The 16,931-nt window shown below is 39.3% G+C and overlaps 1 protein-coding gene across 2 annotated transcripts in view; it reads left to right on the top strand.

Annotated features, from left to right (window-relative positions):
* Positions 1 to 16,931, top strand: part of CTXN3 (cortexin 3) — a 131,786-nt gene that overhangs the window by 20,461 nt on the left and 94,394 nt on the right. Inside the window, exon 2 of one of the 2 annotated variants that reach the window (XM_080372413.1) lies at positions 815 to 16,046. In XM_080372413.1, coding sequence (XP_080228539.1) covers positions 7,306 to 7,779 — 474 coding nt within the window. In that variant the 5' untranslated portion in view covers positions 815 to 7,305 and the 3' untranslated portion in view covers positions 7,780 to 16,046. Of the gene's footprint in view, positions 1 to 289; positions 16,047 to 16,931 lie in introns of those variants that run through there. The other variant, XM_080372414.1, reaches the window with a different exon arrangement.

Here is a 16,931-nt window from a genome sequence, read left to right as displayed (position 1 = left end):
CATTCTGTCACCCTAAAATGTTTTGGGGTCTGTGTTGTGTGTATGTGTGTGTGTGTCTGCTTGCTTTTAAGTAGAAAATCTCAGCAAAAAAAACCCCTTACATTTTTCAATCAGTCTGAACAACATTCTAAAACTGACTTAATTTTTCTCATGGGAAAAAGGAGCTTTCTCACTTCAGTTAGATATTTTCTTTCAAAATAAAAAGCAACGATATCAAGGGCAGCTTTAGTACATGGGAAGAAGTACAACTCCCAGGGCAAAAATCCCTAGATATATGTACAGACCATTGCAAAGTCCATTTATTATCTAAAGGAAGTACACCATTGGCATTGATACAATCCACTACATTTTAAGAAGTGTAAGGGATCGAGGTATTTGGCTGAAGATTACAAATTGTAATCAATATTAAGATTGATTGATAAAAGGAGTGTTAATTGGCATTAAAAAGACATTACTGACAACAATCAATAGAGAAGAAGGGAAAAGCACTAGGAAATCACAGGTCTGATTTTGCAAAGGTGTGGGAAACCCTGTGGGGTTTTTTTTGGTACACCTTTTGAATGTTAATGTTCTGCTCAAGGTGGTTTCAGACAGGCTGTGAGGCGACCGCTGTACTCAGCCAAGCAGAATCCATTAAAGAGTTGCTGAGGTAGAACTGAAATTACAGCCTTACTTTAAAAAAATGACAGTATTGTCAGCTAATTGCTTCTAACACACAAATAGGATTCTCATTAGAGTTTGTGGGGTTTTGTGTAAAATTCTGAACCTTCAAAAGGCAGCTTTTGAAGCTGGGTATTCACTGGTTCCTTGGCAGTCCCTGATGCTTTATGCTTAGAAATACAAGAAAAGTGCAGAAGAATGAAAACTAAAGATACTTGTAACTACCTGTAACTGCTGCAGTGGGAAATGGGTCAGGTTCCCTGTCGACTGGACAAAGGTATTTGTTTCACAGACATCGATTGTCTAATTTTGTTCATTTATTTAATAAAGTTATAAACTTCATGTTATATATGCCTGGCTAATACTGTCTATTATGTCCTACGTAGCCGGTCAGCAATAGTGACATTAGACTTTAAAGTAACAATGGTTAAATGAATGTATACTGATTATATTGTTGTGTATTTCCTGCTTATTCTGGAAAGTAAATTACAGTTCACCTTTTACTGATGCCAGAAAGGGAGTATAAAATTGATTTCTTATCATTTTGAGCTGCATATATTTTTTGGTAAAGATTTATGACTGTTAAGACAACAAATTTTCAACTTGCTGATTCATGTAGGATCCAGCCTATAAGGATATTAGCTGTATTATTTGCTTTAAAAGCTTTAGCATTTTTGGTTATTACTACCATATTTTTAAGATATTCACTGTGAAGAAGGGTTGCAATACTGATGCATGTGTATCTGTATACCGTCTTTTTAAAAGAAGAGTGTATACAGAGGAAGGAAAATACTCTCTTGGGTGCATATTTCAAACCATTGCACAGGTTCCTGGATGGTGTAAATATATTGATGTTTCACAGTTTCATACCTTCAGATCTTCACAAGTAGTATCTTGTAAAGCTAGCAATTACTTTAGCAAATGCAGTGAGTAATTCAAGCTTTTAGAATAACTTAAATCTTTTTGTATATAAATCATCCTCACACAGCTCATGTAGAGGAATTCAAATTATTATGTATATGCATTAACATGTTAAATATGAGCTTGCTTTTTAAACATTCCACGGTGCATTAAACAAAAGTGAGGTGCATGGAGAGGGTCCACAGAAAAAAGGACAGATCCTTCTCTAGCATCGTTTTATTGCCAAAAATTAACCTCATCAGCTTGCTGTAACAATGTCAACAACTGAATGGCACACCAAGGAGATCTTTTTACCCATAAAGACCTGTCCATAAAAGCTGTTGAGAGATGATGAGGGTATGTGCCTGCAAGGGAGAGGCAATGTCATCTTGATATCAAATTTGTAAGAAGAAAAGGATAATATATAGGTGAAAAGAATATTGTTGATGCATTGATTTAGACTGTGCAACAAACAAATAGTACAGAAAACAGTGTGAAGGGATGCAAGACACATTTGTCTACAAGAGAAAAGAACACATGTAATTTAATTTGTTAGCCTGGTAGTTTTTGTAATTAAGTTTTTTTATTAAAGGTAGATTTAAAATGCCAATCACAGCAACTGAGCTGTGAGTGTATGGAAATATCTTTGCTCTAATAGTTTGTGTACAGATGTTTGAGCCTGAAGAAACTTGCTGTGTGTTTTTGTAGCTAAGGAAGTGAGTAATCAGTAAAACTAGTATGGGTGGTATAGGAAAATCGTGCACATGGTCTTGGCACAGCTGTGTGCTTGTTACATTCCATGGGATATTTCATAATGGAAAACCAATTACTTCACTAATATAGGGTACCCTGCATGTCAGGCATACGTTGTGAAGCTACAGGACCTTACAGATTAGGCTAGTAAACCTTGAGTGAACAAGAAGGGCAAAATAAAGTCCCTGGCTGTTGACTAAAACCAGAGAGGATATTTTCTGTGTGTAAATGTCTTGATGTTTAATATTTTGATGTGTTTATTGCTTAATTGTAACTTTTATCAATCGAATTTTACAGGGCCAAAGGCAAGGTGGTAATTAAGTCAGAAGAACCTTATAGCTAGGTGCAGTAGCAGGGAGTTTAGCCTTGTGTCTAGCAGCAAGGCTGCAGGCCCCTGTGACTCAAAGGCTTTTCTGCTGGTCGGATTCATCCTTTGAACTTGCTTGTTTCAGAGGCATTTGTTTTATGTGGTTTACACAGAACATTGTGCAGTGAACCATTTGACAAGAAATAGCAATAAACAGATGCTGCCACTCTACATGGTGTTTTTTTGTTAAAGTTTTTAACTAAAATATTTGCTTTAAACCCATGCAAACATAGATTTTGTCAGAGTTCAGTCTGGATGCCTTCAATAGTCTCTGGAGTTACCAGTTCTTCAGTATTTTGAGAGATGAAGGGCCAGCAATGCTAATCTCTGTGTCCCTCCAATTTATTGGAAGAATTTACAGCAGCCGAAGGTTGGGTCCGGAGCTTCTGTGTGTCTGAGTATTTGTGCCATGTTACAGCTACATGGATGAGATGATACACAAGCTTATGAAGAGGTAGGATACAGAATCTGGCAAAACTGATAGAAGTAAGATGCAACTTGGCAAACTGGCATGTGATTTCCTACAGTCTCTTTGGCTGTGACTCCTCAACAACATACAAGTCCTTCATGGTAAGAATGTAAGCATATGGGACTTGTTACAAAATGCATTTATGTTGTATGTGGTAATAAAGAGGGGGCAGTTTCAACAACAGAACAAAGGAAAATTTAACTGTAAATATGTTGTTCCTAGAGGTGCAGATCTTAAAGCCATTCTTTCTGTTAATCCTGTTGTCCAAGTAAGAAGCCTTAAACTGTGAACTTTAAGGAAATCCTTTTAATGCACAGCAATTTTCAATTAAACTCAACTCAAAACAAATGAAATGCCGAAACCAGAGAAAGACTGATCAAAGGTGCTTTGAACATGTTTAACTGTTCAGAGTCCCTAGAACTTGTACCTTTCATACAAATGTGTAGATAGCTCTATCAACCAATTAATCCCATGACATTTTAACTTCCAGAATGTTAGTGGCTTGACCAGAAGAGTTACCTTTTGGTGACATTTGACCAGGCTCTATGCTCATAGTTCAGCTACTGGGCTGCAGGTGGGCACCTGACACTATATGAAGGCTTTTAAGGCTTAGGATGTGCCAATGACTAACCTGTCAATTTAATGCCACTTACGATAGGCAAGTTTTACCCTGTTTCTTTATTTCTTTATAAATTTTGTATCTCAGACCATAAACACCACTGCAGGGAGAGCTACAATTGAACTTCCTAATAGATGTGTGCACACTGGCAAGGAGAAATTATAATGACAACCTGATGTTGATAGAGTGATATGCAACTGTGTACTCATTAAACAAAGGATTAGACACATCTGCCAGGAACCTATTACAGAAATTAATTGAAGGGGGAACCTCTACATTAAAAAAAATAATCCAGGCTAGTCACGTCAGTGAAAGATAATCTATTTGTTCTATCAGTTATGATTTTATCTGAGATGGGGGGGGGGGGGGGAAGAAGCAGGTCTGCACCTAGAGGAATCTTCGTTAATTAACAAATTTTTACACAACCATGAGGCTTTTCCACACATGCTATAATGTAGCTTTGGTCTTAGTGATTGGAACAAACTGAAAAAAACCCCAATATTCGGGTTTTGTCATTATTATTATTACCTGGTTCCTACCACTTCCCTTGTAATGATCTGTATTTTTTATTTATTTGGTTTGGTTGCATGGATACCTTTACGCTGAAATGGGGATACCTATGTTGTGCATCATATTCATGCTTTCCTTTGTTGCCTTTTGGGATCTGCGTTAGAGGTGGATCTTCAAGCAGAATATCCCTCATGTCATGGGGAAGGGCCTTTTTGCCTCCCTTTGCAGATCCTTAGCACCCTACCCTCTTCATGTCTCCTGTCCTCCCTGTCAGCCTTTGATCAGTACCACCAAGGCAGGATGGAGTTCAAGCAGGCTGGAGGAACTCTTAGAAGGAGCGCAGAGGTTCTCATGCAATAAAATTCAGTTTAAGGGTATGTTGTCATGTACAGTCTGTATAGTCTCCTAGGAAAGGAATGTCTCCAGCTGGAAAGAGACTCAGGTGCCCGGTGCCAGCAGAGCTCTGCTAACACAACAGAAAGTGACAGGTAGGGAGAAAGATGTGGGGTTCGAGGACTCCCTTACACCAGTTGTTCCAGGTGAATGACCTGAGGCCAAGAGTGTGCAAGCCCACATTGCTGTGACCAAGGTGCTTCCAAGGCTAATTACTTGTGTCTATAGATATACTCAATGTCTTTATCTAGTTACCTTCTCCTTTCAAGTACCCATGTGCTTGTATCAGTGCGGATAGTTAAACATAATTTTTTTCACAAAGGAAATGGTTAATGATCTCATTTGAGTTTTAGCTTGTAGAAGAAGTGGTCCAAAGAGGGCAAAGCATGTGGTTATGCTAGATACCATGCCTTTCTGTAGAGACAAACTGCCTGCCCCAAAATGCTTGCAATCATTCGGTGTAATGAGCACACTCAGAAACCTGTCTGGAAGCCTAAAGCCTTGGAAATACATTCCGCTTTGCAATATAGTCTTAGTATTTTATGGCATATAATCTATAGCATAAAAATTAGGATTCTGAGTGTGGAAAGCTGCTAACTGTAAAATAATCAGACATCTTACCTGTTCCTAAAATCAGTCAGTAGTGCTCACTGTTACGAAAATTAACATCTAACTCTTCTCTATATTACCCACTTAGGTGTCTACTCTGATCCCAAAAGGAAAATAATGAACTGCCTTTGCTTATCACAAAGTCACTGCTTATACCTATCTTTCTAAAATGAAGTTTCTTCAACAGTGGGAAGTTACTGTATACAGAGTCCTTTGTCAATTCTAAGTCTGACATTTAAAACCAGCGTATCTAAATGATCTTTCCTGACAGTCATAGATTTTCCATCTTCTGCATTTTCTCCCATGGCTGCTAACTGTATTCAGACAATTCCTAGAAAAATATCAGGAAAGCATTTTGTAAAACACTCTGATCTATAAAAGCAAGCATAGTTACTGTATGGTGTGATTGCAGTTTTAGGAAAGACTGTTACGTGTGTAAATATGTTTGTAGCTGAGGGTATGTGCTTAAATAACATTAAAACCTGTGACATAATGCATGTGCTGAAGAGCTTTCTGAAGTCAGAATATTAGAGGCCTTTTAGAAGGGCCTTCACTGTACAGTTTATACATTTATAAATATGTATGTGTTTAAGTATGCTGTAATTTATACATAGATAAACTGTCTCAGTTTATAAATTTCTTCTTTTTTATAACAAGATTATTTATCACCAGAGTTCATTATTTCCTTCACCAGGTATCACCCCTGACCACCCCACCCCCCCCAAAAAAAAAATAATAAATCTGTCAGCTTTATGTTTCTCAAGTTTTAGCTCTCTCTATTAGACATTCTTCTGCATTTTCTATAGGCTAGTAGCTGAGGCACACTTTTAAAAGACTGGAAGTTAGCATTTTTGATCTTTATATCTTTTTCATTATAAATTAAATCAGGCAATAATAACCATACAGTTCCAATATATTTGTTCCTTTAATACTTTCTCTATTTTGTTTAAAGTACAGTTTTTAGGATAACCCTGGCAATATTTCATGTGCTTTCCTAATCCATTTATACTTACACTACTGTCACTGAGGCATGCTTATAAATCATTACTGGCTCCAATCGAGGGATGGAGTGGCTATAGTCATGTGCAAGTTTCACCTGCGCATGCTACATACTGCATTGTGTTCTTTTGTTTCCATTCCTTCCTCTTACCATTAGCACATGTTCAGTTGAGACAGCATTGTCCTTCAATCAGTTTTGAAGCCTTATTTCAGTGCTGCCAGTGTCCAGGCCTAAGCTGTGGCATCCAGCAGTGCTTCCCTCCCACTGGAAGGAAGATCCAGCGCGCAAGGGCGAGGGAAGCAATGCTAAGCAGGCACCCGGACAAACTGCGGAGGGAGCCGACGCGCGGGGTACGTGGCAGCACAGCATATGCTCTGCCGTCCAGAAACAGCCACCTTCAGTCCCAGATCCTGGCAATTCTCTTAATATGGCAGAGCTGGTGACATAAAAAACGTTTTCTTGCTCTGTTTGTAACCCTGACTCTAATTTTAAGTAAGAAGAGGAAACATCTGCCCTTGAGCTAAATTACTACTTGACTTACTTCAGGCTGCCTTCCTACATCTTCTGTAATTTCAAACACCAATTATTTATGCCTTTCATTCATAAATGCTGAAGTTACAGGCACTGAATTGTTGCTGCTTTCCGCCATGGGGACAGAGGGATTTTATTGGCCTGCAGCAGATCCTGGTCCATCCCACCTCGAAACATTTTTGGTTGTTACGTGTAAAACCATAATTACATTTGTTTTTCAAACTCCTCTCCCCCAACCTAAAGTAACATCAACTGCCATTTGTCTGTCCTGCAGGAAGACATGCAATTTGCCATTTCTGTGCACCACGCACTGGAGCAGTGTGATTGAACATCTCATTTTCTCCCTTGCAGGAAAGAAATGTTCTACCCCAGTCAAAATTATATGGTAGGTAGGGAGTGGTTACTGCCAGTTTAGGGTCTAGTGACATTTCGTACCAGTATCTGGATTCTGCACTGCCAATAGAGTGGTAAAAGATTTCTTACAGCTCTCATACATGATGCAGAGGCAAGTAGGCCCATTGTCCTGTTCTTTTCCATCTCTTTTTTCTCTGTTACGAGAAAGTTGTATTGAAGCAAACAAACAAAGGGGCTGTTCACAGTTAACATTGCTTCCCCCTTGCCCTACAGATAGCAAAGAGCATCTAAATGGTTTCTGCTTTGACCTCACCAAACTGATGATGAAAAGAAGGCAACTGTGGGATTATTCATTTCAGCTTCCTGGGATGATGGGTGGAGAGATACTCGCTGCCACTTTGCTGCCATCAGAGAACATGACATCAAATTCTAGCATGACCCTGGAACAGAAAACAACATTTGCCTTTGTGATTTTATTATTTATTTTCTTGGGAATCCTCATTGTTCGCTGCTTCCGAATTCTGCTTGACCCCTACCAGAGTATGCCAACCTCAACCTGGGCTGATGGACTTGATGGACTGGAGAAAGGCCAGTTTGACTATGCTCTTGCATAGAGACTGACAATTATGGAGGCTTGTTTAGCACTCTGATAGAGAAAGAAAAATCCTGGAATGACTATTTTGTTTCTGTTTTTTTTCAAATATTGTAGGAGTTGCAACATACAAATATGCATACAATGAACTTAATTTTACTTAAATACCAAAACAATGTAAATTTTTGAAAGTAAATTAGTGAATCTCCTCACTGGAAAAAGAAGAAGGTTGCATTAGCAGAACTTTTATTCAGATGCATTAGAACAGTATGTAGTGTATGTGATTTCTTATAACCAACTAAAAGTCACTAAAGCAAATTTTCTCTTGTGTAGCCTTTTTTATCATTACAAGAGTTGTGGAAGAAGGTGTCTTACAAATGAGGTAAAAATGTGGGTTTATGACCTGTATGTTGTAAATCAGATTTTCAAGCTCCACAAGAATCCTCTTACTCTATCTCCCATGCTCTCAAGACAATTGACGAAGTTTCCCATACCATAGATAAGATTGAAAAAGCTAGAAAGTGTCAGGAGAAAATAATTCCTCCATGTCTTCCCAGCTATTCAATGAGATGGTTTCTTAGCATTAAGCAGTGATTAAGCTACTTAATGCTAAAAACTTACTGACCGTAATCTTTGTTGTGAATACAATATGTGGTGATTTTGGCCCAACTTTGTCTTTTTGGGCCAAAACGGATTTCTATTAAGACAGGTTTCTGCATTGTTCTTACAACAGCTTATGCAAATATATTTCAGCCTTGCATGTATTTCAAATCCTGCATTACCAGTATTCAGCCTGTTTATTTGGCACGTAGGTCACACTGCATTGTTTTTGTTTCCTAATTGGACAACTGAAATATTGGTGCTAAGAATCAATAAATAACCACCACTCTTGTGACCTATAAATGTCTTTGAACATATTTGCATAATGAAAAGCCATTCCTAGAAGTCAATGTAAACAAAACCCTATCTGCATTTATCAGGGAGAGAAAGATTTAAAAGACTGCATAAAATTTAGCAGAACTGCTTGAAGTCCAAGTGGATGTTTGCAAGCATTGTTTAGCAGCATTGAAATACTATAGCGGTAACAACATTTGACATGCTGCCAAGAGGGAAAAGGCCATGCTCCTGCACACAGAAGAGTTTTGAAAAAGGTCCTGATGCTGCCAGGCTTAAACATTTTGAGGAGTGGGGAAGGGGAGGTGCATGCAGCCTGTTTCCAGACAAAGGTCTAGATTTAGCTATTTTACTTGTACTATAACAATGACAAGCAGTTGGGAAGTTTTCCTTTGTGCTTTGGCTTGCAGCCCATAAATGGAGAAACAAAGCCAGCCCCGTAGCTGGTACAGCTGTGGCTGTGCTGACTCATCGGAGCGGAGGCTCTGACCCTAGCTGCAGCACTCAGAGCTATTTATTTCCCTTTTGCTGCTTGTCCTGTCCATCAGCTAAAGGTTGCAGCTATTTGTGGCGGAGGCAGCGGAAGGGGGGGCGGCTCCGCACGATGGCTGACGGGTCACAGGAGGGCAGCCGGAGCCCCAAAGGCAGCTCCCTGGAGGGTTCACGGAGAGAAGCCAGGCTGTGACCTGCCTCCGCTGAAATACGAGCACAGCCTGGTGCAGGGGTGGTAACCTTCGAGATGGACAGGGGAGAAGGGGACTGGAACACGACTGTGTTCTCCAGGTGCCATGAGGTACTGGCTTTAGCTACACATGCCTCAGTGCCAGGACACGGAGATCAAAGCAAACTCAGACTTTCAGATAATTTCCCAGAGTTAGTGACAGCGTGGCACATTAGAAATGTTCCCGTTGCACCAGCGCTGTATAAAGCAACGTGTTGTCAATATTTATGAGGCAGCAGTAAACAGTGCTTCTCCTTCTGGCCTGGGATTTCTCTCCTGTGACAGGGTCTGTTTGTTTGAAGGCTCTCTAAATTTATTTTCTTTTGAAAGAAAACGACTTTTCCTCATAATTGCACCTAAAGAGGGAGGTGATGACTCTGGTCAAGGGAATGTAGCACAGTGTTCGAGTGAGGCAATTTGATTCTTGTGTGGAGTTTGAAAGCTGCTAACTGGGGACTATTTTGGAAACTTAGCCAGCCAGCATCTCTGGTATGTTTGCAAGAATTCCAAGAGATATTTTTGTAAACCTTTGGGATAAGCCAGTCTGTTAAGGGGAATTTAATATTGCTGGGCAGTCACTTTTAAGTCAGCCTGTCTGTGGATATTGCTAAATCGACTACAGCAAAGATAGGAAACACACCAGTTCCCCCACTGCGTCAGAGAATTTTTCCTTCGCACTCTTCAAAGTCTAACAGAAGTTTTCTGAAGACGTGCTGGCAATTCAGTTACGTGATAGCTCACTTTTCCTTTGCCAGGAGAAACCAGACTAGACTTTGAATGGACAGAGTAGTATTCCAGTCCACAAAGTACCCTCTGGCACATCACTATGCCTCACAAGAACATGTATTCACTGTGAAATTACCTGAAATATAAATGAGACTGCAAAGGGAGAGTCTGTGTTGTAATGCAGTCATGCTCAGGCAGCTTAGCAGCTCTGCATCACTCTTGTATAGGCTTTTGTTTATTATATCAGTTTCTGTAGAAAAGCCTGTGCAATCTTTAAAAACTCTTTTTAAAATAAATATTTCTTGATATAATTTAAGCAAATGTACTCTTATGTGCTGTGGAGAAAGGAGGAATATGTGTATTTTTTAAATCAATACCACATTTATGTTAGTTTGTTCAATCTAACTATAAGGAGTTTAAGTCGAAGGGCTACTGGGGAGAGGTAAAGCTGAATAAGGAGAGACAAAACCCTTTATTAGTAGATACCAGGGAGTAAAGATGATTTACTCCAATGAGGATTTCAAGACTTTTAAATGTCATTCATGACCCTTAAATGAAAGCACTGGCCTGACAGCATGGAGCTGAGACAGGAATCTGTTCTCAGCAACATCTGGGGTGCATGTGTACGAGAACTGCACGATGCTACTTCTTCACTGCAGCCAGAGGTTTGGGTGCAACTTATGCATACATGAACTACATTTAAAGGAGTCAGGATGTGTCAGGAATGATACATCCACAGAAATCCACAGCTCTGTGCATTCTGCAAGAGCCAGGGGTTACTGCTGGATATGTACATGTGTGTTTGTCCCACAGTGAAATGGACCTGCCATTGCCATGCAACCAGCAGGGTATGAGCTCTCTTTCAAAGGTAGGTGAAGCTGGGATCCAGCAGTACAGCTGTGCTTACTGGGAAAGAAAAAAAGCCCATCAACTGATTGATGCGGCTGGCAGCAGGGCAAACTTCTTCGCAACCAGACGTGGGGTTTATAGAATTGAATGGACTTCAAATTAAATTTTCCAACAAAAGAATTTTGTGTAAATAAGAGGAAATATGAATGCAAACTTCTTTTTACTTCTGCTGCTATGTTCTGCCTGCTATGTACTGTGAGCAAATGTGTAATGCCTGATTTTGACAAAGTAATCTGTGAAGCATAGTTTAGCCAGCTTTTGCCACACATGCCCCTAGAAGAAGACCTAGAGGTACCTGATGTGTGGCTCTTTGGCCCTGTGCACCTAATGAGATTGGTACACAGTGAATTGGCAGGTTTGGAGCCTAGCTTAGGAGTTGCAGCCTCTGTTCTGATCTGTAGACTATTTGGTAGGAACTTATACTCTGGTGCAAGGATCAACAAACTTCCCCATGTCAATGGCCAATGAGGAGCAGCCCACAGACCCCCAAGAGCTGCAGGAAAAAAGCTGAAAACCTTTGATCTACATCATGACTGGGTCTCTGGCCGTGACCTGAATTTTCTCCAACACAAAATCTCCTTTTTTTTTCCATCCTGGTTTATTGAAATATGCTTAATCTGTGAAACATAAAATGATGTAGTTTGCATGAAAATAAAGCTATTGGTTCCCACATCTCACATACTGCTTTCAGTGCTTCTGGATTTCCACAACAAAGTTTTGGACTTCTTTTTAACACATAGATTTGGTGTAATTTCTGCAGTATTGGTATGTGAGGCTGCCATGGCTCCCGTGCTTTTGTCAATGTCACTGTAAAAGCAGCTGACACGACATCAATTTTTCTTTCTTCCTTCTTGGCACACTAACTAATCCCCACCACGCCCTTAGGTGTCTGAATTGTTATATTCATTGTCTAGAAGGAGCAGCAATGAGTGAAAAGTCTTTTTCAAGACAGAGGTGACAAAGTCTTATTATCAGTGTTAAGGCAGGATCTACGAAGGCTTCTGTCCCACGCTGAAGTCACTGTAGAAAATGCATCCTTCACTTCTGATGTAACTGTGAAACATAGTAAGTCCTGTCACAATTTATTCTGCTTTGTATGAGCTCTTGTTTTTTACTCTGGGAAAACCAGTGGTGCAGTAGCTGTGCCTAACCTGTTACTTAGACCAGTGCAAGATCTCCAAGGGAGCTGGGGGGTCTGGTGCAGTGCTGCTGTCCCAGCAACTTAACAACCAGTACCTGATCTAGACCATACTTCCATCTTATGGATTTGATTTTCAGTAAGATTCTTTAATTTTATCTGCATTGTTTAATGTTTGCATCTTACATGTGGTATTAGAGTTTTAAATACAGAAAAGTGATACTGAAAATTACATCTAAGCAGACAACTGCTTTACACACAATGAAGTCAAGGCAAAAAAAAAAAATCAGATTTTTGATTGTTCCATATGAGGAAAAAAATTACAAAGGCCAGAAGCAGAACATTTAGGGATTACACTTTAGACTAAAGTATGTTCAATAACCCCTGGTCTGAGATAGGAGAAAGACTCATACATAATTCCAGCACCTCATCTTTGAAATTCTATGGCTGATGCTGGTGATCATTTCAGACTCCATAAATCGAAGTATACCTAAAGGTCTTCAATCTTGTGACATTAGTCACAATATCCTTGCAAGAGAAAAAGAAGCATATATATGAAGTTTTTGTAGAGGGTCACATTCTTAAGGGTTGATGCCCTATGGCTTTGGCTTGGTGTAATTGCCTTCAGCTGCGTTACTTTAGATTTACATTAGTGTAACTAAGAATTGAGCTCCACATTTCTAAATACATACATCTGCATCAAAGAATTGGTAGTGCTGTATTGACATTTAATACATGTGCATTCCATTATTTTTGTAATCAACCAGTTTTTAGGAGCAACACCATTAGCTGTTAAGCCTTAACAGGTCCTATAAATGCCATAACATTACTATGGTGACATTATGCTTTCACAGCCTTTCTAATGTGAGAAAACATATATGCATTCATGGTGTTTGACTGCTCGTTAAGGGGCCAGTCTCATAAGGCAGGCATTAAAGTTACCATTGATAGCACCATTTCTATTCTATCACTCTATTTTTTGTTAGGCTTTACAACTGGTTGAGATGTTTGTTTGTTTGGCTTTTTATTTTGCTTTTTTCAGTTGTTTATGCTTTGGATAATTTTGGGCAGTAACTTGAAAATTGCCCTGTTTCCTATACAATCATGATTTGAGGTTACTGGAATATCTTTACTAGATGTTTACTAGTGCTTTCTAATCAATTTGGATAGATGGAAAATATCTCACTTTTGTAAAGTTTAACCAGCTGTTAAAAAAAATAAATAAATCTTGCTGATACTTTCTGTATTTTGTCTTTTATGGCAAACAGCGGAGTGCAAAGAGTTTGATCATCAGAAAGGAGTGGCCATAAAACATTACTGTGTATATGGCAGTTGTGCAAAATGAGATGTCACTTCTGTTTACCATCTGGATTTCTTGGTGCCAGGAGAATGCATTACACATTGTTGCTTCTCTTTCTTAAAAATAATTGGCATAAGATCCTCTTTTTCTCTTCCTACCTTGTAATTTCAGATTTTTCTGCCTTAGGCTTTTTTCCCTGTAGTTCTCCATTTTGTTTGGGATTCCAAACAAAATGCCTGTCTGCTCATTGCCAAAGCTTTACTTCTCTCAGAAAAGGTGACTTCCAGGTGCATCAAGCAAGAAGGCATGCTGCAAGTGGGCAAGGTAACAAAATATACAGTGAAAGAATCGCAGCAATCAATCAGAACTTTAAAATGGTTGAACAATTGTGGTTTTTATCTGACTCTTCCATATCCCCATGACCTACCTGGTCAGGATTACTATTTTTAGTCATTGTAGCTTTTGCCAGTCACTTCCATTCATTATTGTTAACTTCAGAAGGTAACATGACTGGCTTGTGTACAAAAATGTAGTTTCTTTCCCTGAATACTGTAATATGTTGGCCCTACATATCTCACTACCAATTAGCGTAACACAGCGTGACGTTACCATATGATACAATGTTTGCAACTTTTCTGAAGCTTCTCTCTAGCCCACATAGAAAATGGGTGTTATTAAAGTAGAAGAATGCTTTTATACGCAATAATTAAAATCAAAGGTTTGAGGGACTGTTAGCTTTGTGGAATGTGGTTGATGGTAAATACTGGTTAGTTCATGTGTTTCTGGTTACATAGCAGCAGAGACCAAAATAATAAACAAAATCACATTTTGCTAAGTATATCCTGGAGATAAGGCATAGACAGAGAAAGTTCTTGCTTAAAACAAATAGATAATGTAGAAATACCATATAGAATGGTATATCAACACTAGGAACTCTCCAATGGGTTTAGAAAATAATTATTCACAACTGCAAAAAATTATCATCTCAGGTATACAAGTACTCCCTTCACTTCAGCGGGCTGAAATCAGCTTACATGCTTTGAAATGCTTCTTGATCTTTTCAAACTCTTTTTTATAAAACCTCAAATTTTCTGATTGCATAAATGCAGAAAAGAATCCAGTGCATTTACACAAAGAAAGACATGGTTAATTACATGCAACTAAACATGTGACAGTATTGCCTGAAGCAGTCACTGCTATGACATAATTTATAGAGCATGTTTTTCTAAGAAGATCATGAACAGCGTAAAATCCTAATACAAACAAGCACAATAGCTGCTATCTCAGTACAGTATGTCTACTTGACATCACTCCTCTACTCTTCATTGGGAGTTTATATCTATATTTGCATTACAGAGTCATAAATAGTATGATTATTGTGCTTGTAGTTTGTATAGGGGAACAAAACTGAACTCTGGAGTAACAAGCCTAAATATGGCTAGTAGACCAGCCACAGCACTAAAACCATCTTTTGGCTCAGCACTGAACAGATCCCGGATAACAGATTCAGCAGCACTTGCTAAGCACTTTGTCTACACTTGATACTGATAACCAAGTCAAAAAGTTTACAATTAAATGGGATAAACCTCACAAACATCCACATCACTCTGGACTGTAGCACTTATCATAGTCCATTTAACTCTCAGAGTAAAAAATCCCTATGCTTCTTCTACATGATAGTTGTATATTTGAATGGCTGTCATGACGTAAAAAACAAACAACAAAGAAAACCTGGAGAAGACTCATTCATTCTCTTTATAGAACAAAAGCATTGTCTGAGAAGTATGGAGTTACGCTAACGTGCAAAGGACACATCAACACCAGAGGCCAAGAAAGGATTTTTTTTATATATATACACATTAGTAGCAGCATTAGCACAAATTGTTGATAAACACACAGAGTCACAGAATCATGAAGGTTAAAAAGGTCAAGGGGAGTTCTGGTTATATGAGGCTGCTCAGGGCTGTGTCCAGCTGGGCTTTGAATACCTCCAAAGATGGAGATCCCACAGCTTCTCTGGGTAACCTGTTCCACTATTTGGTCATTCTCAGGTAACAAAAACCATCCTGTTGCAATTTCCCATGCTGAAACTTGTGCACATTGCCTCTCGCCCTTCTACTGTGCAGCTCCATCTTCTCTGCACCCTGCAGTGGGGTCAGGTCTAGGCAGCAGTAAGGTGTCACCTGAGCTTTCCCTCCTCCAGGCTGAACAAACTTGCTCCTTCAGCCTTTCCTCACACATGAAGTGCTCCAGCCCTCTGATCAGCTTGGAGTCCATGGACTTGATCCAGTATGGCCATGCCTGGGGAGCCCCAGACTGGACACAGTTCACCAGACGCGGTGTCCCTAGAGCAGAACGGAGAGGCAGCAGTGCCCTGGAGCCGGCTGCACCCTCAGCTGTGCAGCCCAGGGTGTGTTGGGCTGCCTTCGCCACAAGGGCACACTGCCGGCTTAGGTTGTTTTCCTCACAGCAACACCGTTCAGTAATTCCAAATGCATTTGCTCGCAGTGCAAGGATCAAACTGGAAGCTCAGCTGCCTGAATTCTGCTGTCATGGAGGTTATTTTCTGGGGATTTTGTTTCACACGGGCAAGATTAAATAGTAGGTGGATTTTTTACTTTTTTAATTATTATTTTCATCTGTAAGTCTTCAAATTAAAAATCCAGAGAGACAATTACAGGTAATCCAGTTTTCCTTATTTTCTCTTTGTGGACAAATACAGCAGGACTTATTTGATGATTTAGTAATGGCAATAGAAAAACAAGTCTATTTCCTTTTTATTCATAGCCCCTTCCAAATATTCCTTGCAGTCCCTACCCATTCAAAAAATCCCAGAAAGAAATCCAACAACAGAAAAAAACCCTTTTCTGAAATCAATTTCAATGGCCACTTGGGCATGCAAGGATACTTCTTGTCTTAGGATTTGTAGCTGAAAAAGGGAGGAGGACTGGTCTGCAGTTTAATTTATCTCCATAAAGCTGTTTGGTAAATCCTTTCAAGTAACTTGAGGATCTGTATTACTTACACTAATATAGTTCATTACCTCTTCCTATAGTCTTTGTAACACGCTTAGACCATTTTGTCGTAAACAACATTAAACTTATCAAATGCCAAGGTATTATGCAGCAACTGATGGCAGAACTCATCTTTTCTGCAACAGAACAGGAGAGCCTCCCATGCAATGATTTTATGAGTGTTGCTACGTACCTTTTCATTTCAGGAGCTAAATTTTCAGAGCAAGGAATATGACAAATCATTATTGCTGCTGAAATGCAAATCCACCTAAAAGTAATCATAAAGCTGTTTTCCCCACCCTGTCAAACACTTATTTCAAATGCTGGATATACCAGAAATTGTTTGGATAGGTTTTCTGGTTTTATTTTCTATGTACAGGATTTGGGCTTTCAGCATTTCCACTTCACTTATACTGTTTAGATTATATGCACCAAGGGAAACTGCCTTTCTGTTGTATATGAAGAAGTACAG

This window comes from Falco punctatus, assembly GCF_963210335.1.
Source record: "Falco punctatus genome assembly, chromosome: Z".
Classification (NCBI taxonomy): Eukaryota; Metazoa; Chordata; class Aves; order Falconiformes; family Falconidae; genus Falco; species Falco punctatus.
This window is presented reverse-complemented; position numbering and strand designations above follow the sequence as displayed.